This window comes from Cyprinodon tularosa, unplaced genomic scaffold (genome assembly GCF_016077235.1).
Source record: "Cyprinodon tularosa strain WSP-4 unplaced genomic scaffold, ASM1607723v1 ctg15, whole genome shotgun sequence".
Classification (NCBI taxonomy): domain Eukaryota; kingdom Metazoa; phylum Chordata; class Actinopteri; order Cyprinodontiformes; family Cyprinodontidae; genus Cyprinodon; species Cyprinodon tularosa.
Window position 1 is genome coordinate 58,373 of NW_024038331.1, and position 25,961 is coordinate 84,333.

Sequence of the window (25,961 nt, forward strand, 5' to 3'; positions counted from 1 at the left end):
ACTCCGTAATTAAATGTAACAGGGGGTCATATGGGGTGATGGTTATTTAAGAAGGGGGATGATTTTTAAGATTTTTTTTAAGAAGGGTGATGCAATCCTCCCTCTTGCCCCCTCAACTCGAGAACTGGGGATACTTATCTTTGGGTAAGGCAGGAGAGGTGGTCACAGTTGATTGGAAGATGGAAGTTGTCCTCAGACTATGATACAGATCCTAAATGTTGGTCACAGCGGAATTTAAATTTATGTCAGGTTTATCAAACTCTGGTCTTCTTCTGCAATGTTATAAATTGTCTCTTCTTAATAACACAACCACATTTTAATGATCTACTTTATTGTATTCTATTTATCTATTACATTCAGTAGTGGCACCCTAGATTGAAAACCTGCACATTAGTGTTTTAGAGCAGTCCAGTCAAAGTCCAGACCAAAATCAAATTTAGAATATGGGACGAGACCTGATGTTATTTAAGTCTAATAAAGCTAAGGAGGATATTTTTGTTTCTGTATGTGTAAAGTTTATAAAGATACCCTGAAACACTTGGAGCTGTACATGCAACCAATGATGAGTCTACAAAATAGGCACTGAATTCAAAACTTTTTAAATTACAAACTAATTCAGCTTTATCATTTTTCAGTCATTTTAAGTTCTATAAAAGATAATGTAATACATTTTTTTGTCATGTTCCAGGAGAAAACACTAAAACTTCAAGGGGCATGAACATGTTTCCAAGGAGCTGTAGACCACGTGATCAAAGATTGATTTTTCTTAAAGAAAAACAAAATCCTGTTGAGAGGCTTTTTAATCTGGGGGTTATTGAACAATGGTTTTTTATTACAGCTAAAACTATCTGCCATCTGCAGCCATCCTTTTATCCCCACAAAGGTGTTCATTTCGATGGTTTCACAAACCACGTGTTGCCTGCTAAACTGCCCTACAGTTTGCTTCACTACAAGCCTTAAAAGCCCCAACTAGCACCATTTTATTTTCCACCTTTCAGCGTGGGGCTGCTGGTCTTTCTCTGAAAGAAAAAGAAACTGCTGCAGTTTATCTGTGCTGTGCAGTTAGAAGGACTCAGACCCTTTTCAGCTGAGTGACATATTGCTTCTTTTGTTAGAAGGGATTTACAGGCACGGGAGTTTGTAATTTGTTTTGGAGAAGGTTTGTCTTTCTTATTTTTTTCCCTCCATGTATCCATGTATGTTCTACTTCTGCCTCTTACTGTTGAACAAAGGAAAATAATCATTGTTGAAAAGATTGAATCTATGTTAAAAGTATTTATATATTTTTTTCTTCCTTAGCCTTTGTCAGTTCAATAAAAAATAAAAACAAATGACATTGCAACATACAGCAATATGAGCACCATTGAAAAATGCATTCTAACTGGATAAACTTCTGCATTTTTACATCTGTAACAATGAATGCAGGATAATTTTCTAAGTATTAAACATCATATTAATGCAAACATGATTGCAGAAGTAAACATACATGCTTTATAGATCAGAAATCAGACTCTTTCGCTCTGGTATGTGTATGTTAGGCATCAAAAGCCTGCAGCAAAACAAACTCCAAAAGGCTTAAATAAAAGCAGACATCAGAGTGAAAGTTTGTTGGATCAAAATCAAGCAATCAGCAGTCCCATTTCATTTATGTAAATTACAGCCACTATTTTCTGAAAGCACACACAAAAAGGAGATCAACAGTGAAGTAAAACTATCCCTTATTGTTAAACAATAAGGGAACTAAATATCTTTTCTTATTTTGGGAGGCATCTGCAGCTTAAAATCAAGATATAATTTTTCCCCCTGACATGACTTTCAAATGAATATGGTACCAGCACAGCCTCAGATAGCTCCATCTAAGAACAGCTCCATCTAGAGTTGAGATAACAACATAACTACTATCTAAAGTGTCAGGCAAAGTCTCTGACCATATCTAAAGATCTACATTTAGTGATATTTGTTTAATCTTATTGGGGTTTGATTTAAAGGGGTACCCATAAGTGAACACGTGCTAAATCACATCCCTCCTCCGTCCTTAAAGGTTGTCACAAGTTATTCATGTTGCAACTTTTAGAGCAACATCAAAGCAGTAGTAAAGAGAAAGCACACCCACTTTAGAGAGAAAACTCCATCCTGTGAGTAGGCCATACGTGGGGCTTTTCTGGCCTCTGAGTGTTTCACTGTGCCTCCGAAATACCTGTGCTTCAAGAGGGCTGTCCTAGAAAAAAGTGCGGAGGCATGAGGTCCTGCAGGTTCAGTAGTGATTCCTCGAACTGTTTCTTTTATCATACTGTTTTATATGGGCATTTGTTTATATAACTATGCCCACAGCGGCCCACGCCTCCTTTGCAAATAAGCACAGGCACAAACTATGAGGCCTTATAAGGTTTGTATACATATCAGCACCAGAACGACAGTGCATTTGTGTAATAATTACTCCCACATTAGCTGCATGCATGAGCACAAGTCAATACGGTTATATTCATTGGTGATTAGGAGCTCTTGTCTGCAGCTGGAGGTTAAACAACATTATGTAAGGTCAGTTTAGCAGTAAACAGTAAACAAGCACTCCTTCTGTGTGCTTTTGTAGTTACTCTGTGACAGCACAGTGTTTTTACACTGGAATTACCACTGTGTGTTTTCTGTCACTTTAGACCAACAGTCCATCATTACAGGTCATTATTTCTCCTGGTCTCTGTGTGGCTGCCGGAACCTGCAGAACATTTGGTCAAACTATTCACAGCTTCTAACATGCTGGTTGTTTAATTGATTACTGGGTTACACAGCAAGTAGTAATTGGTTAAAAAGTGCTGTATAAAACAGGGAAAGCACAAGGAGTGCTGTGCAGGGCAAGATTAACTTAAAATAGCTTTCCACAGGGGCTATTACAAACCTTTAAATGTCTCTAAAAATATCTATATTTAAAAGGTTGTTTATCATATTCTTGCATGCTGACTAAATTAGTGTAATGTGATGGAGTATTTTGTCAAATCCATGATAAAAAGTAAAAAGATGCTGGTAGTGAACATGTTAAATAATAGCTAAGAAAATTTGAAAAAATGTTGATGTCCCCGCACTACATGGTTTTCCATCAAATAAAGATTTTGTTGACTGTTTGGTTAAAAAAGCATTTAACAGGAATCTGGTATAAACCTTTGTTTTTAGAATTAAATCATGAGAAGTAAAAAGAGTCTCTTTAGAGTCTCTTTAGAGTTACTAAAGAGACTTTTTTGAGACTTTTTTTGACAATAAACTTTTTTGTAGGTTTTGATGGGTTACACACATCTACCAAATTTTATAATTCTCAGTCAAAGCATGGTATGGGGCGTACCTTTTGCTCAATGACAAAAAGTCTTGTTTTGGCACAATGCCTTGCCCACATGTTTTGATTAAAAAATGTAGTCTGATAACTTCTAACGACTGAATTACTACAAGACACTGGATCAAACTCTCCCACTGATTTATTGTGGATCAAAAAGGAAATTACATGTTTTTCATGTGTAGTTTTAAAGTAGCATATATGATGATTTCCCCATAAAAGTGACTCCTCACTCCTACATTTTTTGAGTAAACTGTTGACAAAAGGACAGGATTTATAATCACTGCTTTATTGCTGTCCATGTTTTACACTCCCTGACTCATGCATGCTTCTTGGCTTGGACTGACTTTTTTTTTTTTTTTTCTCATTATAATTTCAATTTCACACGTGGAGCTTGAGCTAGAGGAATGAAGCCAACATTACACAGGCAGACACCCACGTCAGGTTATCCCTTTCACACTTCGAGAACTACCCAGATCCGCCCACCATACCGGGGAGAGAGAGAGAGAGAGACCAGAAAGGCAACAAGGGAGGAGTGCTTGTTCCTGTGTGCACAAGCCTTGGTGTGTGTGTAAGTGTGTGTTTTAGGAAGGAAAAAACGAGTGTGGGCCAGACAGGCTTGCATCAAATCATGGTCTGCAAGGTTTTGACTGCCAATAATAAAATAAATTACATCATGTCATGTCTTGTCATGTAAATATACATATATATATATAATTATTTTAAAAACTGAAATAAAAATTGTATAAAAGTGCTAGTAATTAATAGATTAGTCCAAATGAAACTAATAAAGATGCAATTCTTGTGATGTTTGTAAATAATTGAAGCATTACTACAATATTTTGATTATTTTACATAATTAATTATTACATTTTATGTACTTATGTTTATTTAGATATTATTAAACTATATTTTCTATTTTTTTTTTTTTGCGTGACACTTCTACATATGCAAAGTATTTACAAAAATTATTAAGTTAGAATTATCAAATAAATTAGTAATACTTTTTTATCAATAGTTTGGCATTTATACAACAGTTACAGTGCATAAACAAACTGAGAATCCATCTTTTAATTGATAGATTTACACAAAAGTTTAATTTTGTATATATTTGATATCAAATGCATGCGTATTTATTGCATTTTTAATTGATTAATAAATATCTCTGTTTATTGGACTGTAGCACTTTCAACTGAAGCTCGCCTCAACTTTTAATTGGTTGACGTATCTCTCTAGGTATGTTCTGGATGAACAGAAACATGATGAGTGTGTATTGGCATTTCCACGTCTCTAATGAGGGTATACAACTTTAATGTCAAAAGATCATGAATGTATGTTTTTGAACTCTAAAACACAAACATATCATATATCTTCGCGCAAATGTTTATGATGACATTCAGATATGTCGCATTGCCTTTCATCTGTAAAACAATTGATCTCTCCTCATTGCGTCCCCTGCTGCCTGCACACCTATTCCGATGAACCTCTTTCCGGTACCTTTGGCTGTGCGTTCATATCTGCGTAGTTTGCTCTTCATTATCGTTTGTCTCCCTGCAGAGATCCCTCCTCCCTCCCTCTCTAGGTTCAGCTCCCTCCCTCCTCCTTGCGCTGACACACTCCCTCTCTCACACTTCCACGCGCACGCGTGCGCACGCGCTCGCACACATAGCCGCGTCTCCTCCGCATACTGGCCACACACTGCCCTCCCCCCTCCCCTCCCTCTGCTGTGATGCTGTCTCATTCAGCTCGCTACTCCATCCACGCACTGACTCCAATTTCAAGCCATGGGAGGGGCGGGGTGGGATATATAGCTCCGAGTGGAGGCCACAAGCTACACTGAGACTGGACCCACTTGCAGTGCAAAGACCACAAGCAAGAAGACTCCGAAGCCGGGAGTAGAAGTACCAACATTTTTTATTCTGGAGCTTAGAGAGAAACAAAGACAAACGAGAACGGACTTTCTGCTGGAGCTCCGACGAAAACCAATTTGTCCCTTCGCTATACGCCGTTTCCTTTCCTGTGAATAGGCTATAGCAACTAAACAAAGTTGGTAGTAAACTCTTTGGAGTTTGGTTAGAGTCGCTTTAAAATTTCTTTGCTTGTGAGAGTGGACTGCACTGAAACTTGGGATCGATCCCCGCTCTGGGGTTCGAGGGGTTTGTACCTGGCGCATCCTTTCGGCGGTCTTCAAACAACTGCGAAAGTTTTTGGCCAGGAACGCAGATCTGAAGTCTTTGAGGTCTAGTCAGACTTTTTTTTTCCCGAGAGACGAACTCAGCAGCTGCTACCAGATCCGATCCAAGACGCCTGGACCGGAGCGGTTAGAGAGCCGCTGAAAAGGCTTCAAAGAAGAGTTTTCGAGGTAAGAAACAAGTGGAAAATGGATGTGTCTGAATGTGATTTGTTCCTGGTGAAGTTCTGATGGGAGAATGTGTGATGACAATCTGCTGCAGATGAGTTTAAAACTTCTGTGTCGCTGTCCGTGGTCCTGAAACTGGGAAACTGTCTATTCCGCTTATGTTGAATGTGCAAGCTTTTGTATTCATCTATGTTACAAATAGTTTAAAATAGTTTAAAACTTATACCGAGACTATATGAGCATTGGGATTGTCTTTGTGTAGACAAGGGTGGATGGAGAAAGTTATACCGAGACAATAGGCTGCTTCATAGAACTTTCTAGTTTGCCTTTAATGCTTGAATTATTCTGAAAGATTTATGTGTGGCTGCAAAAGGCTGATACGGATTATTGATAATGCAACAATACTACTTCTGCAGCTTAAAGGAATAGCCTTATGAGTAATCTGGATTGTTAATTTATTTAGCTCCATTCATATCAATGCAACAAAGCAGTTTAGGTACAGAAGTCTGCTTCAAACATACAAGTCGATGTTCTGTCTGCTATACGCAATGATTTATTTGCCTTTGTTGAAAATGTTTTATGTCCTGTAAAGTCTGGTGCACATTTACCTGCAACTGCCAGAACAAAGAAGAAATTTAGTTTTTATAAGTTAGAACTTATTAAGGTGTGCAAGTCTGTAAATTTTCTATCTCCAAAAGAAGTTGAGCTTTATCCAGACATTGTTATTCTTTCTGCAATATTCTATCAAATCACATCAAATGAACAATCAATACAGAAAGTAAGACACATTGACACTTAAAGCAGAATTCTAGAAAATAACTTATATCGACTTTGAAGGTATATTGATAGTTTGACTAGGAGAAATCAGGCTGAAATGTTTCACCTGTTATTTCACTGCTTTCTGGCTCTCCAAGCTTACAGACTTCTGTTTACCAGTTTATCTCTGACAGCAAATATGACAGATCCAAGCAAGTGCCTGGACATTCTTTATTCTTATAAAGTCATTTATCCTTTTAGCTATCCATTCCAACTTCTAAAACATGCCCATGTCAGGATGAACAGAAAGAATTTCACAGATGGCAAATGTGGAGGTTTTTCACACTATCCTGCACAAAATAAGCTGTCTCCATAACAACAAACTCCCTGTTTTTTTTAAACAGCCAGTTATGCACAAAATTTGTTGTTGACGACAGCAAATGGACAAGCAATAGAAAGGGGCAGATAGGTTTAGGGAGGGTGAAAATAGTTGGGGAGGGGAGGGAGAGTTCTCCCGCCACAGCTGGACTTTTCTTTTCAAACTCGTTCTCATCAGATGCCCATTCATGGTGCTTCCGTTGTTCAAAAGGGCGGGGGGAGAGAAAGAGGCTGACACAAGACAGAGGTCTCTGCTGCATCGCTCACAGAAATTAGACAAACAGAGAAGGGGTGAGGAGGGAGAGAGGCATCGATGGTGGGAGAGATGTGATCGTTGTAATTATGAGTACTTCACTTGAGAAGTGCAGGTGCTTCTCACAGTCATTACATTTGCTTTTGTTGTGCTGATGTTACATTGCCTTCATCTATATGATGAGCCCCACATTTAAATACAGGTTTCTGCTACAGACTTAGAATTACATATTAATTTGTCATTAATAATACAATTTCTGATGCATGATATGCAGAAAATATATCATAATGAAAATGACGAACTAAATTATTAAGTCTTAACTGGTAAACATGATAAAGCACAAAACCAGCTCCAACTGCATGTAAAACGTGTTGCTGAGCAACAGCTTTTGTGAGCTATCTTTCTTTTATCCTGCTTTACTTTAGTAATGCTGCGATTTAGAAATTGACCCTGCAGAGCAACTGTGTGCACACATTCATTCTGCAAGATGACAGAAAATGCATGCATTAAACATGTTTTCTTTAAATGCATTCACCATTTTGTACATAACATATGTTAAATAACATCATTTCACTTAATGCTCTGCAAAGTAATGCTGGAAACATTGCTGGTGCACTTTGTGAGATGCCTGTGCAGGGTATTTTACCACCCCTCACCATGGCTGCAGAACATTTTTTTTGCCTGTTTACCACTTATCAAAGGGAGTGAATTTCACAAATAACGGCAGAACTAAGCGTCTGCAGTCGCCAGTGGCGAAGCGTGTATGGACGTCAGACTGACGCACACAGTTAGGTGTGTGGGAGGAAAGAGCAAGAGCTTGGAGATACCAGCTTGCTGTGAAGGACTGTAATTGCTCTGCCACAGCAATTCTTTTCCAAAGAACAGGGCATTTCAGATCATTCAGCGTAGCCTGAAACACTGCGATACAGATCAGACAACAACTCCTGCTGCATAAATATCAGCTTAACAATAGGTTTAATTAAAATGCATTGTATTCTGCAATGCATACTAATAGCTTTCAATCAGAAAGTACACTAACCAAGTTTTCTATGTTTTTTTTCAACAGATCCCTTTCTGAGATAACAAATAGTCTGATGCATTAAAACAAACTAATCTTCAGAGGGGTTTGCGAAGACAATCAAGAGATCTGTATCAAGTGCAGTAACTTGCAACAAAGAAATCCAAGAAACAACAAAGTTAAAACGCAGATTTCACCAACATCATCCTCAACTTAAGCCGACCCAATGGCGTGGTCAGCTCTTACCGGCCCTTGTCTGGCCCTTATCCTGCTTTTCGGTTTGACCTGCTGCACTCCCTCAGGACCGGCCTCTGCAACCTGTGCCACTTTGGAGCAGAGCCGCTTCTTTGGTGTGTTCTCCTCCACGACCACCCTGCCCTCCGCTCCATGTTCCTGGACCCTGCAGAACCCTGATCCACGTCGCTACAATGTCTATATGAAAATTACCAAACCCACCGAATCCTGTGTGCCCCGCCAGATCAGAACCTTCCAGTTTGACTCCTTCATCGAGACCTCTCGCACCTACCTGGGTATGGAGAGCTTCGACGAGGTAGTTCGGTTGTGCGACGCTTCCACTACAGTCACCTACCTGGAGTCAAGCAAGCAGTTCCTGCAGATCCGCAAGATGGCCCCAAGGAATGCCGTAGCAGTCGTTGGAGAAGAGCATGGTGTTAGCGAGTTTAAAGCTGAGTTTCTTGTCGTGGGGAAGAGGAACCCAAGCATGCCTGCCTGCCAGATGTTGTGCCAGTGGTTGGAGAAATGCCTGAACAGCAGTACCCACGATTATCCCTGTGGCATCATGAACACCCCCTGCCAATGCTGGGAGGCCCCAAAAAGGAAGCCAGGAAGTTGCTACAGGGGCGGTGTCTATGTTGAAAAATGCACCACTGTTCCCAAAGACAACGTACAGGATGCTGAGATTACAAGTAAGTGTGGTTTGTCTTATAAACGTAAAAAGAATAAAGAAAAAAAAAAACAAAAAAAAAACAATATGTCGCACAAACAAACTGATTTACCAAAGCAAAGGGCAAGTTCTTCAAAACTAAACAACTCCATAGGCTGTGATTACCCATCAATTGAGGAGTGCCTAAAGAGCTGCTGGGGTAATGATCCATGTCTGCTAAGTCAGAGTTCCTGCTCTGAAACCCTATAAAATAATGAGAATTAAATTAAAGCTGTTAGGTTTTTTGCCATTGCTTCTTTAGAGTTAAGTAACATCACCTCCTGCACCTCACACATTGCTCAGTTTTGCACCGAGACATGCACAGAGAGCCTGTTTGTCTGTCCGCCTGGAGAGGAACACAAAGACCTCACAGTCGGCTGGCAGCAGAAATCGAAGAGCTGCACTTGCTGTAACCATAGCAACATGCACTCTCACACCATCCCGACCAGGTTCCCGCCAAGTGGATAAAAGCAATCAGTTGCATTTTTAAATTAAATGTCTATCCAATAGAGTGCACAGTTCTGCACACAAAGAAAAGTCCTTGCTCATTTTCCACACATAAAGAAAATATTACTCACTTCCTGCTCTTAAACATAAAGTAAGAAAACTGAATGGTACTTTTACACAAAGGTAGTAACACGGTTTCATTGGCTGTATTTTTTCGCTCAACAATTCCCAACTCTTCTAAACATTTCTTTCCCTTTTTTCTATTCCTCCCTACAGCGAGCTGGGCAGGTTGGGGCCACTGGTCCGTCTGCAGCCAGGAGTGTGGCGGCGGAGTCCAGGTGCGCAGCCGAACCTGCCAGCCACAAGATGGAGTTTGTGAGGGAACAGTGGAGGAAGGCCGTGCCTGCAACATTAATTCGTGCATTAGTAAGCTATAATCTTGTCATTAAATCAGAAACACTGATGCAGGTGTTTGGGCTGTAAATCTATAATTCTTCTTTTTGTTTTTTTTTCCTCTCATAGGCAAAGAGAGGAACAGGAGCCAAGGACTTCGTGCCATTATTGGACTGAAAAGAGACAACATTGATGAGTCCCACCCAGGAGTTGTTGCAACTCAGACTGGTGAGTTGACAAAAAGGTCCTCCCACAAATAGATGACTAAAGTAGAGCAACACAACCCTCTAACCTTAGGTGTTAATCTCATAACAGATGCAAAGACAGATGAGTGGACCTCATGGAGTGCATGTTCAGTCACTTGCGGAGAGGGCTGGCAGAGCCGCTCCCGCCTCTGTGCCACTTCTTCCTTCACCACCCAGTGCACCGGATCCCTGCGTGAGAACCGACCATGCAACAGCACAGTTGCCTGTCCTGGTGAGTGTATGAATCCTAACATGAGCATGAGAGAAAGCTACCTTGACAAGGAAGAACATTTAAGCCTTAACTAACAAGTTCCCCAGTAAGCATTATAAAAAAGAGGAGCTCTCAGAAAGTTGTCAAGAGTCTCTTAGAGTCTAAACTATTTTCTGCATTTTCTTCACTTGTTTGCAGTGGATGGTACTTGGTATGAGTGGACCCCCTGGAGCCTGTGCTCCTCCACATGTGGCCGCGGTTACCGTGACCGTACTCGCACCTGCAAACAGCCCAAGAATGGAGGACAGACTTGCCGTGGCCCCACAAGACAAACCAAGTTCTGCAACATTGCTGTCTGCCCAGGTGAATAGCATATCTTTTACTATGACTTCGGGGGGGAAAAAAGTCTAAATATTTCCTTTAGAGCCCAGATCGTTTTGTTAAAATTCCAGGGTAACAAGCTCAGGATGTGATGATTAACCCTTCATCTGACTTATTCAGTTATGAGAGCCTAATTAAGTCACCTAATTGTAGCAGCATCACCAAAACTGCAGTGGCAGGTTGCAATTTCATCTGAGTCACCAGAATAAAAGCGTCTGTGGATGTTAGTCAGTGGCCTCATAACAGCTGCCTGTGACTCACTCCTCCATCATGGTCATTCGGCCCTTAGAAGTCACTATTCTATCGCAGCGCCTACTCATGTGCACAAAAGTTTTATCACTGAAGTTACTGCAGCACTGTTTTCTTTTAGACAAACATGCAAAATAGATTTTCATTGTAATTACACCTTATTACCAACAGGAGTCTCTGTTTAAGAAAACTGAGTCATTACTTCAAGATAATTTAGTTTTTTGTTTTTTTTACCTCACAGGAAATTTGGTTTAAGATTAGTGCCATTTGATTAGTGGATGTAATAGGAATGTTATTTACAAATTGATTTTTGCAGTAGAAACACATTTCATTTGCAATTATTATTTCTATGTGAGCCCTCTTTCAAGGCTTAAATTGCCAGTCTGCCAGTCTAAGTTTTCCAATTTCATCATTCAATTAGTATTCTTTTTATTATATGTCCCTGAATTGTATTACAAGCACAAAATCATAATTGCATCCATAAACTGGCTAGAATTATTAAGCTTTAAAATTGCAGGTCAGAGTTTGAACTTGACAGTTGAAATGCTGTTAACTTTGATCTGTCTTTCTGTTGAGATTAAGCTCAGAGTAATTAGGTCATGTTAGCTGTTAATATTGCCAGTGAGTTTGTCATGATGTCTGTTGAGCCCAGAGGGTCTGTCTTGTCCCTGCTATGCGCATAACTCTGTACACACTCCTCTGCTTCCCTCTAGTGGACGGATCCTGGAATGATTGGTCCGCCTGGACTACCTGCTCTGCCTCTTGCTCCAATGGCACAATGCAGAGAACCAGGGAGTGCAACGGACCATCTTATGGTGGCTCAGAATGCCATGGTGGCTGGAAAGAGACAGCAAACTGCTTCCTGAAAGAATGCCCTGGTTTGTTATTAAAATAAATCCTAGATCCAAGTTTTGCTTTTTATTTATCAGGGAAGAAAAAATGATACTTAAATGTGTAATATCTTAATGTCTGCAGTTAATGGAACCTGGCATCCATGGAGCTTATGGGGAAGCTGCAGCAAGACCTGTGGTGGAGGCATCCAGCAGAGACAAAGGGTCTGTGAGGGGCCTTTCTTCGGAGGAGAACCTTGCCCCGGTGAAACCAGAGAGCAGAAGCGCTGCAATGAGAAGAGATGCCCTGGTTAGTGTCTCCAGCTCAATCAATAAATAAAATCTTTTTTTTTCAATCCAAAAGCAAACAGAAAAGTTATCATGCAAACACCTTTGTTTTAATGTTTTAGAGCCCCATGAGATCTGTCCTGAGCAGAACACCGGAGACATTGTTTGGAAGAAAACCCCTGCTGGAGATGTTGCTGCTGTTTCCTGCCCTGTTGATGCCTCTGGTACTTTAAAAATCTGGTTGCATACTTTTCATATTTATTCCCTAGCTACATTAAAACTAAACCAAGGATTTTTCATTTTATTAACAGGTCTGATTCTGCGTCGCTGCACCCTCGACGCTGTGGGTCTTGCTTCTTGGGAGAACCCCACCTACATCCAATGTGTTTCCAAAAACTATGAAAATATTCAGATGCTGGTAGGCCTCCTCACGATTAAAGTGCTAAAGATTCATTGATTGGTGTGTAAAAAAAAAAGATATAAATCCTTATTACTCTCCACAGTCAAGGGACTACATCTCCAAAGCACAGATAGGACAAAGTGTCGATGGTGTCGCTGAGGTGATTTCCCGCTTGAGATTCTCGTCTGATGAAAAAGCCAAGTACAGCGGTGACCTTTTGGCTATCATGGAAATCCTGAAGAACACCACAGAGGTGTACAAAGGAACAAGGCTGAGGCTGAGCAATGCTGATGTTGAGGTACGAGATCCTTAAACTTAAAGTTAATAAAAAGAAAATAAATAATTTCTAATCAAGATGGACTTGTTGCCTTCTCACACCTCTACTTTTGTATTTGCAGAACTACGTCCAGACCATCAGCAACCTTTTGAAGGAGGAACATCGTGACAAATGGGAAGAGGCACAACTGGTGAGTGATAAGAAGGTGTGACTGTGTGTGGATTTATAAGAGCAAAGGGGGAAAAAAGATAAGTCTATTTTGCTAAGGTTACCTAAATGGGATGAGTGTGTGAAGAAGGGAACCAAGAAAATACTAGCAAGAGAGTACATGAAAATAAGGGAACATAGACTACATCTCTAATAAAATAATAATGTATTCACCCAAACCATTAAGTTTAAACAGAAGTTGCCAAAAAAAAAGCTCTAAATGAAATGTGCAGACATTTAGTCATCATATTTGTTAAACTCATATTAGCTCGAACAGAACTTTGTCACGTTTGACCAACTGTTGTCAAACCTCCTCCGCAGTTCCATGACGCTTGTAATGTTCCTGCAAGTTTCCCAAGAAAGACCCACCTCCCCCCAAAAAAGAAGTTGTAATAGACACACACTTTCATGGACAAACTGATCTGAGACCAGGAGGTCCAGTTACCGCGGCTACTGTCTCTCTCTCTGAATCAGGGAAAATCACTACTCCCACTCTGCAATCTGCGCATCTCCATGCCATCCCACATACTGACAGCTACTGCTGTATAGAAACAGAGACAGAACACGACATGCAAAAGCACACACCTCGCGCCCACGTCGCTGTTCTTCTGCGTCAGAGACACGCAAGTCAGGTGGCCCTCCCTTTTCACTGAGAGAAAAAGAGACAGGACAGAAAAAAAATACAGAGTATGAATCAACAGCCTCCCCATTTATGGCCATGCGGAAGTTCTGTGGTTGCATAGCAGCAAGAATTGTGCGTTTTTTCCTCTCTTTTCAGTCAGCTGCTGAGCGCTCTGAGAAAATATGTACTGGCTGGAACCTGTGCATCCATAAATAATCACTAAAGTGTGGCCATGCTTAACTAAGAAAATAAAAAAGATTCATATTCTGCTATTTCTGAATGTTCTTTTTTTTCCCATCTTCTCTCACTTGTAGATGGGTGCCAACATCAAGGGGTTCCTTCGCCTTGTCGAGGACTTTGTGAACATGATCGGCACACAAATGAGCGGCTTTCAGGACATTTATGAGGTCACAGAGAATTTAGGTGAGCCTCGTTTCGCAGTTTGAATAATTTGTCCTTCGTTATAAGGGAAAATCCTCACTCCAGATGCTTTTTATCAATTTGATAGACAATCAAGTCCTTCAGCTGCAATCTGCAAAATGTTAAATTTGGAAATAGGAGCAGATTTGACAAAAATTTACGAATCTGAGAGATTCTGTAAAACTAATTACAAATGCACAGAGCAGAGAAGATTACATTCTTTCGATTTAAGAACTTAAAATATTATGAGGGTACCTACTCATAATTAACCCTTTGAATTAAATTATTTTCTCCCTTTAGTGCTGAGTATCCACAAACGGCCAACATCCACAAGCTCTAACTTCACCTTCCCAGTAAAGGGCTGGAGAGGGATGCTGGATTGGGTTAGGAACTCTGAGGAGAAGATCTCTGTGGCCCGTGATGCTTTGTCACTCAAATCAACTGGTAAGAACATATAAATGAAATAAATTAGTGTTAAAAAAACTGCATGTTAGGTTCATATTTTAGACTGAATGGAATTTTGCTTCATTTTCAGACGGCAATGATGCCTTTGTGACTGGCATTGTCCTCTACAGAAACCTTGCTTCAATTATGTCCTTCCAGAGGTAACTTTACTGTTTTATAACTTATATTAACACTCCATCTCACTACATTTTTATTTCCCTGTCTTACACATCTGAGATCAAGCTTTGACAGTGAAATATGCTCTTCCCTTACAGTAACACCACCCTGCTCAACTCCAAGGTGGTAACTGTGATTGTTAAACCCGACCCGACTCTCCTGTCCACCCCTGTCGAGATCGAGTTCCCCCACCTGTACAATGTGAGTCCCTAATGATCAGCCTAATGGAAAAACATCAGCCTCCCTGTGGGTGTTTGTGCAGCAAAGTGCACAGAGAGACTGACATTTTCCTGACATTTGATGCAACACTTAGACTTTAGCATCAGCTTGTGGCAGCTGAAACCTGGAAAACATTTCAGAAGCAACCAAATGGTCACTTGATGATGAGAAATCATGCGCAATAATTAGAGTCTGCAGCTGATAGGCGGCTGTTTTTAGTTTAGTTAATGCATCAAAAGGATTGGGAGAGGGGAAAAAAAGAACATGTGAGCATGTTGCTGCCAGCAAGCTGTTGCATTTCACACATTTGTAGCAAGGTGTCCCCAGCCTACATGGTTCCCTCTTTACAGAGAGATTCCTCACACTAACCTTCTCCATCTGCCTCTTCTTGCAGGACACTGTGAATGAAACATGTCTGTCATGGGATGAGAGCGAAAGGTAAGTGTTAGCTGATGTTTTTGAACATGCATCCAATCATCTCTCTCATCTGTTTTCCTAAGTAAAAAAGATGGTTTTCTTTTTCGTTTTTGAGTTACAATTGCCCTGCTTGACTGGTTCCTTTCAGGCAAGAATCTGCCACCATTTGAAACCTATTTGAAAGACAGAAATTGTCATTCCACCTCTTACTCATGTTAGTCACTATTGACTAAGAGTACCAAGAAAAACAGCAACACATGCAAGCTGACCCTTAGACTTAATCGACTGTCTGGCACAGTTACAGGTAGTCAGACAATAAGAAATCAAAATAAAGGTTTTCAGAGCAGCTGGTTTGCAGCCAATTTCAATCTTTAAAGTTTTCTGAACTTAAAATCTAATTTCACTTTTCAGTTATAGACCCTTACAGTGTGGAAAGATTTTCAGCAGGAACAATGAGAAATTAAAATTCACAACTACCACACACCCAGAGCTGAGGTATGCAAGATTAGGAAAGAAAATGTAATTACCTCATAAACCTTTAGAGGGGGGCATATGCCTCTAGTCAAATTAGATTCAGTTTAAACAGCAAATGTGATTAATGCACCAACACAGGCAGGGTAGAGCCCTGGCTAACAACAGCTTTACTACAGCTCTACAGATTTTAATGATAATAAAGCAGGTACGCAGAATGCAGCTTTGCTCAGATGCCACTGTAGAAAAGCTTCTCAATGTTTCAACCATAGCCTGAACCTTCTGGCTATATGATACCAATCAAAAGCTGGGGGTTCTTCTTGTATTTGGACCTGCAACAAACAAATACATTCAGTGTTGCATAGTATAATCCCTCAAATAAAAATGCCAACAATGTATGCTGCATGTTATCCTCTTATAATGGGACACTTTGTTCCTGGTTCAACAAGAAGTGAATACTGTAGTTGATTATAATGAGAAAACATTGGATAATAGTCATGAATTGTGCCTCTATTAATCATTATGCAAATTTCAATTAATCACATGCACATGTATCCTAAAATGCATTTTTGTATCTCAAGTGACAAGAACACATCTTTTCTTTCTATTAGAAGTCAAATGTTGGCGGCATTTTAATTAAATGTTAATGGGCCACAAAAAAATCAGCTTGTTAAAATTTTGTTTATTCTTATCAATCCTTTTTTTTTCTATATTTCCCCATTTCATATTGATTTAAAAATACATTCTAAATAAAAAACGTTGAGATCAGAGATTTGTCAGATCTCTCCTAACTCCCCCTCTCCTCTCTCTTGTGCAGCTCCTCTCTCCTTGGCTCTTGGTCTGCTCGGAGCTGCAGAGCGGTGCCCGTTCATTCACACAGAACCAAATGCGTGTGTGACAGCCTCTCCACCTTCGCCATTTTAGCGCGCGTCAACTTCGACTCGGTAAGTCTCCTCTCTGTTCCCTAGAACAGCTTATTTTTTCTCCCTATTTCCCCTCTCCATCACACGATGTGCATGCTAAATGTCTCCCGCAGTGTGAATGTGGTGCAGAATGAATAGGGACTTGTTGTTTGCCAGTGAGGGGCTTTGCAGCAGCGCTCCTTTGTCTCCGTACAGGTGCCGCGGCTCAGACAACCTGCGCGTTTCTCCACTGAAAAAAGGGATAATTGAGCAACATGTTGCGGTTTTATTTTCTACTAGAAAAAAAAAACATTTATTTTTTATAGAAAAATATTTAAATTGCGATTACAGTAATCAGTCTGTAATCAGCACAGAAGCCAAAAGTCATCATATAAAAAGAAAACAAATATCCATTGCATGCGTACTTAAAGAGTAACCATTATGCATGGCTTTATTCCATGCGCAAAATCAATCTAGATTGTGCAGCTTCTATACAATTGTTATATTGGACGTTGAAACCTGTCAAGAAATGAGAAATTGTTATTGGAAAATCTAATTAATATACATATTTTTAATCCCACCGCTTTGTTTTTTGCATGGTTTGCAGATAACATGCAATCTAATACTGCATTTGTTGCATTATTTGTGTTCTTTTACTCTCCAACTTGTTTACATCTCAGATTTGACTTGAGTTGCTGCTAAACAGCACCCCCCCTCCTCTCAACATCCCCACCAGCGTAGAAATACAAATAATTAAAAGAAAGGCAGCACAGCCAATCAATCCCTAAGCCAATATCTATGAATTTTCAATCACATGCACCCCCACCCTCCTCCTGCTTAGACTTCTCCTTCTCCGTTGGTCTCAGCAGCAAGATTTAAAATGCCAGAGATGCAGACCAATGAGAGACAGACGTCTGGTCATGCATGGATGGCAATGCACTCCCCCCCCACCTCCCAGCATAACCTCCACCACATCATGCCTTTTCATCTTTTCTTCCTTTGATGTGAGCTGTGGACATATTTAATAACAGCTTCTTCCACGAAGAACACCAGAGAGATTTGAGGGGTAGAAAAGGGAAAAATGAGGGCGTGAGCTTTGAAAGAAAACAGCCAGATGTTGCAGGGTGTTAGTTAGCTCTTATTTCATTTTCTTGAAACGAAAATATCCACACAAAAGCACTCAATATATTACTTATTGCTGCAGATGCTCTTGACCGCTCCTGATATAAAGTTTTAAAGAGTGGTGGTCTTTTAGCACCTTTCTCAAAATGAGAGCACACGATCCAGTCAAGGACATGCTTCATATGTAGGTCCAACTGGCTGTCTGGAGCTCACTTAGCTGAGGGAGCAAGATTCGACCCAGATAGAGAGAGGAAAGGAAATAGGACACAGTGTCTTAACTGTATTACACCCCAGATTCCCTGCCAGTATAGGGAAAATCATCCAGTTTTAAATTCTTCCCAACTGGTACTAATGTTACCAAAGCTAAAGTTTATTTAATTTATGTCTTCTTTGTTGAAGGATATTCAGTTTCTTACCTCTTAAAAACATGTCAGAGGTTTCCCCTCTTTTTGCTCTCTTAGAACATTAATAGTACTATAATGACAACACTACAACAAGGAGGGAGCCTTAATAATTCTCATCCTGCTCACTCTTTGAGGTGATGACAACTGGATTAGAGGTGTGAGAGTAGCTGGAAGCCTCATCAAAAGCCTGGAGAGTAAGTGTGAGATAGATGAGCGGGGGGGACCAGCAATTATCAGCCAGGGGGGCTTTGTGAAGCTGAGATTTGTGCATCCAGGAGTGACCCGCTGACATGTGCCGCAAGTTAGACAGGCGGTAAAACAACCCCTACCTCTGTCTTATCTAACATAAGCTTGGCGCCAGCAGCCATGTTGCAGCACACAATGGTCAGCGCTGTTGGCAGCAACAATGGGTGCTAAGTTGCTTTTAGAGATCAGAAGGGGCTGGCGGTAGCACATTAACGTACATGTGATAATGGTCCACCTGTTCTCCTGCAGCCTCCCAGGTGTAAAAGAGAATCTGCAAATTGGCATCACAATATTGAGAACATGCCGAACAGGAACCACACAACAGCAACGTATTTGAACTTGCTCCCCCACTAAAGGCAAAGCGAACCATTTGTTAGTTCAGCCCTCCTTCTTTTACACACATTCACCTTGGGGTCACCTTGCCTGAGCCGCGGCCTGATTTTGCCATTCATCTGTTTGCCTTGAGGGAGCCGTCTGCTCTTCCAGATAGTGCTCAACCAGAGGCTTTCTCTTCTGTCCAGTGTGTGTGTGAGCAAAACTGGTTTGCCTGGTGCATGACTGCTTATGTGTGTTAGTAATCACTGCTAACAGGTATGTTTTTGCTCTTGTCTTCCCCTCTACAGATCATGGACAAGGCAAACCTCCCGTCTGTTACCCTCATCGTCGGCTGTGGGGTCTCTTCCCTTACCCTGCTGCTCCTCATCATCATTTATGTCTCTGTTTGGAAGTAAGTACGCATACTAGCAAACCAGCTTAAAATTTTAGAGGATATGTTGTGATATATCATCCAACCCCTAAACTTGTTTTATATCTTTTACCTTCAGGTACATTCGCTCAGAGCGTTCCGTTATCCTCATCAACTTCTGCCTCTCCATTATATGCTCAAACGCCCTCATTCTTGTTGGACAAACCCAGGCTCGCAACAAGGTAAGCTGTGCCCCAAATCGGATCCACGCCATCTTCATTATCTCTCAGACTCAGATTTCTCACTGTACCTCTCTCTCTCTGATTCACACTTGTCCCCACAGGTCGTATGCACTCTTGTAGCTGCCCTGCTCCACTTCTTTTTCCTCTCCTCTTTCTGCTGGGTCTTGACAGAAGCTTGGCAGTCCTACATGGCTGTCACTGGTCGTCTGCGCAACCGCATCATCCGCAAGCGCTTCCTGTGCTTGGGCTGGGGTACGAGGACATGTCTTTTTATGCATTGCATTTCTTGTCACTCCCGTAGAAGTTTTCCTTTATTCTTTATCCTGCTCTAATTGAAATGCATATTTTGTTTATTTGCAGGACTTCCTGCTCTGGTGGTAGCTGTGTCTGTGGGCTTCACTAAAGCTAAGGGATATGGCACTGTCAACTAGTAAGCTCATAGTCTATTCTTACTTCTTATTTTTATTCTTCCTTCTATTTGACAGAAACAATGATTAATAACGTTTTTCTTTCCCTTTTTTAGCTGCTGGCTGTCCCTTGAAGGTGGACTCCTTTACTCTTTCGTTGGACCCGCTGCTGCTGTTGTTTTGGTACGTGTTCTAAACTTTGATCCCCAAGTTCTAGAGATTTCACATGCTGTATCTTAAATCCTTTACCTATCAATGCATATACTTACTGATACATGCTTTTTTCCCTAACAGGTGAATATGGTCATCGGTATTCTAGTCTTCAACAAGCTCGTATCCAAGGATGGGATCACTGATGTGAAACTGAAGGAGAGAGCTGGGTAGGTCTCATCATGCTAATCATACAACAATTTTCATTAATCTACTGAAGCATGCAAATAAGTATGAGAGTCCAAAGCACTAATCCAATCATTTGTTCTCTTCTCTTCCCTCTGCAGGGCATCACTGTGGAGCTCCTGTGTGGTTCTCCCTCTCCTTGCCCTCACCTGGATGTCAGCCGTCTTGGCCATCACTGACCGGCGCTCCGCTCTTTTCCAGATCCTCTTTGCTGTTTTCGACTCTCTGGAGGGTTTCATCATTGTCATGGTGCACTGCATCCTGCGTAGAGAGGTAAGAAGGCAATAATACAAAACAACTTAAAAGGAATGAAGATAAAAAATGAAAGTCTGTATTTTTGCTTTTTTTATCAGGTATCATGAATGTTTTTAACAATTTCTTGAATATTCGGTGTCTCCATTAGGTTCAGGAGGCTGTAAAGTGCAGAGTAGTTGATCGCAAAGATGATGGGAATGGAGACTCTGGAAGTTCTCATCACAATGGCCACCCTCAGCACATGGTGAATAATTTGGCCGATTGCCTTTTTAATATCTTGAGTGCTTTTGAAATGTATTCCTAAATGAATATCTGCATGCATAAAGCACTAATAGTGTTTTTTTCCTTTTATCAGCAGTCTGATAATGAAAAAGATGGAGACTCAAACAGACAAGGTAAGGCCAGCACTTAAAACACCCTTGCTTGAATCTAAAGTTCGAAAATATATTGATTTAATTTTCATTTAAGGCATTGTTTCCTATCAATAAATCTTCTATTCTTTTTTTCCTTAAAGGAATGAAGAGCTCTTCTGAAGAAAAGATGCCCCCTCCTCAGATGCCACTCCCAATGGGCTCCAACTTCCACACCCTACCATCCAAGGGCAGCCACATGCAGGCTGTTCCCGAGTACGCCAGTCACACTCTCACCCTGAAGAGAGAGAAAAGCCGCCTGGCCGGAGGAGTGGACCCCTCCTGCGGTAACCCCGTCTATGTCTGCGAGGGGGAGCTCTTTAAGCAACTGGATGCGGACCTTGTTCTTGCTCAGGCCGAGGGTAGCATCTCTGATGTCAGCGGATATGTCCTCATGCCCAACACCACATCCACTCTGAGGGCCAAACCCAAAGACGACCCCACAAAGTATAACATCAGCGTAGACCAGCTGCCACAGGCCAGGCTTATGCACCTTGGTGGACCCTTTGCAGAGCCCCAGGCTGCCTTCGGGATCGGCTCAATCCCAGCTGACCAGGTCAGCGTGTCATACTCAGAGAGGGACTCGCCAATCCAGAACATCCACAACATGTCCAGCGAGTCACACATCACCCACAGCAGCTTGGAGAACACCTTTGAGTCCATGAACTCAATGATGTCAAAGAGCGAGACCATCTCCACTCTGTCAATGAGCTCCTTGGAGGTAGGAGGAAATGAGGTTACCGCTTTATTCATTTTCTAAAAATGTTTAACATGTTTCGAAGTCTAAACTCCAATCTTTCTCTACTGTTACTTTGTAGCGACAGAAATCCCGTTATGCAGAGCTGGACTTTGAGGTAAATATATTTATTTTTTTAATTGTCAATAAAAGTACTAATTATAAGTTTAAAAACCTTTTCCCAAAATGTGCAGACATACATGTTGTATACACTGCTAATATTGTAAACGTTTTTTCTGCCTCTCTAGAAAATCATGCACACCAAGAAGCGCCATCAGAACATGTTCCAGGACCTGAACAGGAAAATGCATCACACTGAGAAAGACAGGGAGTCTCCTGCATCTGATAGCAAGGTAAGACTTCGTCCTATTATGCTCATCATCTACTTCCACAGTCATTTTCAAGAAATAATGGACACATAGTTAAAACAAGAGGCAATAATACCTAAAAACAAAGATAATTGAAAGAAAAATGACCTTTAAATTGAGGTGCAACATGGTGTCTTGAACTAATGTTGTTGTTACCTGGAGGTCATTTGAATAAGGATGTATTTTCTTCCTTCTTACAGTCTGTGAGATGGAGTGTGTCTTCTGGAGGAAGTGACAAAACAAACCACAGCGTGAGTGTTTATATACAACCTCACACTCTCTAAATGTCTTCCCCGTACATGAGACACAACTTCCTATAGTTCAAAGCCTCAAAGAAGGAGTTATTTCTCTGACTTTCCATCATTAGAAGCTCATTTCACTTTTTCAAATGATATAACTGAATTGCTATTCTATAGTGAAGTGACACCAGTTCTAAACGCTCCTCCTTTTCTGCCTTAACAGGACAAACAGCAGGCTCAGATGGACAGGTCGTGGGAAGCGGTCCGGGGGATACCTCAGTCGCCCCCTGCATGGGTACGCAAAGACATGGAGCCTCTCGCCGCCTCACCTCTGGAGATTCACTCTGTAGAGTGGGAGAAGACAAGCACCACCATCCCTCTGGTGGGGCAGGACATTATTGACCTGCAAACAGAGGTCTGAGATGGAGTAGGGGGGCCTAGCGAAGCCGCCTTGTTTCACCTCAGTCACCTTTTTTGGTTTTGGGATGGAATCCTTTCATGGATGAAGGTAGAGCAACCAAAAAAAGGGAAGAAGTAGCTTGCAGAATCATTGTCTTCAAACCCTCAGCCAGAGCTGGAAGGAAGAAGGGATGGAGTGTTGGGGTGGCGGAAACGGGAATGTTTAATGTAGCTTCTCAGTGTGGACTCTCACCAGAGCTCAAAGAAGGGGTAAGCGGAGCGATCAGTGGCGTCCACGGACTGGGACTGTCTGTGGCTCCATAGACGCTTCCCTCCGGAGTTTTCCTGGACCCCCACTATCCGGGGTTTTAGAAGATATGCTTGACATGTCTGTGCTTCTCTTTTTTTTCCTTCAAATCAACTTTGGAGTGAAAAATCAATTAACATTGAAATAAAAAAAAAACGGTGCGTGTCCTCCCTGCTTCTCGGGAGACACAGCCAGAACTCTCTTCCAAAATGAGACAAAGGCAAAAGAAGAAAAAAAAGGGATTTCATACTCCAATATGTTGGACTTTGGTAAATGGGCACACAATTTATTTTGTTTTGGTGCAGTGTTTCTTTTTTCCTCATTATGAGCTTGTTAGCACCAGAATCCAACAATATCAAGCAGAAAATGAGACTCTTTGCTGAGACTGAAACATTTCTGTGAAACTAGAAGGCAAGTTTAATCATCTTGTTAGTGCTTCTTGCAGTGTTTGTCATTACTATTTTGCATTATTTCCAGTGTGATTTCCCTCTTTTACTTTATTCCCCCTTTAAGTCATTACTATTGATTAATAGTATCTAAAGTAGAAAAGAAACCAGAATTGAATGCATCCATAATGTGTTGTGAGCCCAGACGGACTGCATTGGGACAAACATATTGAGTGGTGATGGAAGCCCTGGTTGGTTGAATTTCCTGGTTTCTAAAGTATTCTGCTTCGGAACCAAAACACCAGCACCAGGACGAACACAGACTCTCACGTGGAAAGAGCAGTGCACTCTTGGGAATTGCTGGATGGATAACTGGCACAAAGATGCAGGCTCTTCCATGTCGTACATGCGGAACTTGAAGGCCCTTTCATCATCGCCCGCTTTTGTTTCTCAGCCTTGCAGGACTCTTGGACTGAGCAGAGACTTTAACACATTTTGTGTTTTCAGCCATCAGTGTGTAACAGTGCAATATGATGGGCGCTTGATGCTCAAGCAATGACTGATATTATGATCTAGGCAGAGTTTTTTCCTACCGATATTTCAAAATTTTTATACCATCTTCCATATATATTTACAGAGCAAATAGATGCTTTATGAAAATATTGTATTAGGAATTTATTCACTAGAGATTTGTTTGCACAATACTCCATATTTGGAGTTCTCTGTGTGAAAGTTAATCATTGCTCTATATTTTAAAAAATGATAATATAGATTGAATGAGCCTCTGATTATCTCCTAACTGTTCTTCAGGATAATTGTTATTGCTCTCAGCTGTAAAGCAGTGGGTAATATAACCTCATGTCTTCTGTAACAGTGTGTTACTATAACTCGACTGTATGTTCTACCAGCCAATCCCTAATGTCTGTTTCTTTTTTTACAGTTTTTCTTGTCCTGCCTAAAACCCAACTTTAGTTATGTTGAGTATTTTTTTGTCAAGATTTCTGTTTTAACCAGTGTAAATGTACAGTTTTCACAGCACAAAAATGAATGTGAATTATTTCTAATAAAAAAAATCTATAACAAATAATCTGAATCTTTTGCTCTCTTTTATTATTGATTCATCACATCTGATTAAGGCCTTAATCCAGAGTTCAAATGCCAATTTAGACTGACTTAAAAGTAGTTTATGTAATTTAAAATCAGAAGTTACACATATGTATTTTGGACAGATAGGATGACACATTTAAGCTATTTAAGTGTTTAAATACTTACGATGAAAGCAGCTACTGACTACTTTTTTTAGCTAACCTTTTAAAATAGAAATGTTATTAAAGGATTACAAAATTAATTGAGATCAACAGTGATTTATCTCTTTAGGATACAGCTATTGACAACCTCCATGAGAAGAGTAAGGCCTTTGTTAAATTCTGGTACAGCGCTGTATCCAGTATCATATCAAATATCATCCATATCAAAGTTTAGTTGAGTGTAATGAAAAAAGGTAGCACAAAAGGGCGCAATAACCATTTTGAAGGATGGTAAATGTATTCAGATCCACTTGTGTTTAATTTTTACAGCCAGCAAAAACCATCGAAATGCGCCTTTTGAATAATTGTGACGTTTTTATTTCATAGAATTTAAAGCTATTCTTAAGAAGACAAAGAAAAAAAGTATAACACATAATTTGTTTAAAAAATAAGATATGAAGAACAAAAGCATACAATTCAGTCAGTATGATTTTGTACTGTTATAGAGGATAATTTAATGTAAATCTTAAAATTTTAATTCATAGCATGAAAATACATAATTTCTTATTGTTGCTCTTCTTTGACAAGCATTAAAGAAAAGAGAAAATGATAGGCTGACATCAACTGCATGACTGATTGATGACTATTTGCGTGTTAATGTGAGAAATAGGAATATCCTTATGGAATGCATTCATTCCAATAGTCCAGTTCAAAACCGAAAATTAATTAATCATATGTTATTAGATAAGTTACAAGGAATTATATATTCCAAGCATTTATTTATTTTTTTATTGCTTAGATTATGGTCAAGTTTCTAAAAAAAAAAAAAAAAAAAAAAACATAAAAAAAATCACAATCATTTGACAATCCGATTTTTAACTCAGGATGTTATGAACATGTTAAGATTAATACAAAACATGAGGTGGACAGCTGACTTGATATTGTCCTGCAAACAGCTACTGATATGCAGTTTTAAGCCATAAAATTGTATTGCTAAGAATTCTGGGTCTCAACAGAGTTATCCATCCAAAGTAAAAGCATAGTTTAGTAAAGGTCATTGGAAGGAAAAAGTCCAATAGAAGGAGATGCCCAAGCAACAGCGATAAGAGTCTTAAGAGGATTGAGAAGCGCGAAATAAAATTTCCTATCATTCCCATTTCCCCGTTTGGGAAATGGTACATTCCTTCACTAAGGGTAGTTCTGATGTATTTTAACTTGGTACTAACCAAAGGTTAAAGGAGTTAGTCTTAAAGACTAACTCCTTTAACCTTTGGTTTTTTTAAACACGCACCCTACTAACTTCCGTTCAAAATATGAGTTTATTATCAAAAATCGTTCAGCTCCAAGTCAAACATATTTGAACTCTTGACAAAAAGCTAGTGAAACTCAACCATGTCTGTTCCGGAAAGTTTGAGTTTCCTCCTGCAGTCAGCAGCTAAGCATGGTAGGCTCACAGCAAAGGGAGGGTTCCTTTGCCCCACCTGGC

General features: G+C 40.4%; 1 protein-coding gene across 3 annotated transcripts; it reads left to right on the forward strand.

Moving 5' to 3' along the window:
* Positions 1-5,145: 5,145 nt before the first annotated feature.
* On the forward strand, positions 5,146-24,315 carry LOC119779590 (adhesion G protein-coupled receptor B1-like). Of its 3 annotated transcripts, none has more exons than XM_038279263.1 (32): positions 5,146-5,681; positions 8,132-9,009; positions 9,750-9,899; positions 9,996-10,094; positions 10,182-10,343; positions 10,521-10,685; positions 11,666-11,830; positions 11,928-12,092; positions 12,193-12,294; positions 12,382-12,488; positions 12,574-12,768; positions 12,869-12,937; positions 13,891-13,999; positions 14,297-14,440; positions 14,532-14,601; positions 14,716-14,818; positions 15,231-15,274; positions 16,542-16,668; positions 19,022-19,125; positions 19,223-19,325; positions 19,427-19,577; positions 19,686-19,755; positions 19,849-19,915; positions 20,027-20,112; positions 20,230-20,401; positions 20,532-20,627; positions 20,739-20,778; positions 20,898-21,514; positions 21,612-21,647; positions 21,778-21,882; positions 22,098-22,148; positions 22,360-24,315. In XM_038279263.1, exons 2-32 carry the CDS (start codon positions 8,310-8,312, stop codon positions 22,555-22,557), a joined length of 4,572 nt encoding a protein of 1,523 aa, XP_038135191.1. In that variant the 5' UTR covers positions 5,146-5,681; positions 8,132-8,309; the 3' UTR covers positions 22,558-24,315. The 3 variants fall into 3 exon arrangements, with proteins under 3 accessions (XP_038135191.1, XP_038135192.1, XP_038135193.1); XM_038279264.1 differs by having other exon boundaries at positions 20,742-20,778; XM_038279265.1 differs by lacking the exon at positions 22,098-22,148.
* The last annotated feature ends 1,646 nt before the right edge of the window (positions 24,316-25,961 follow it).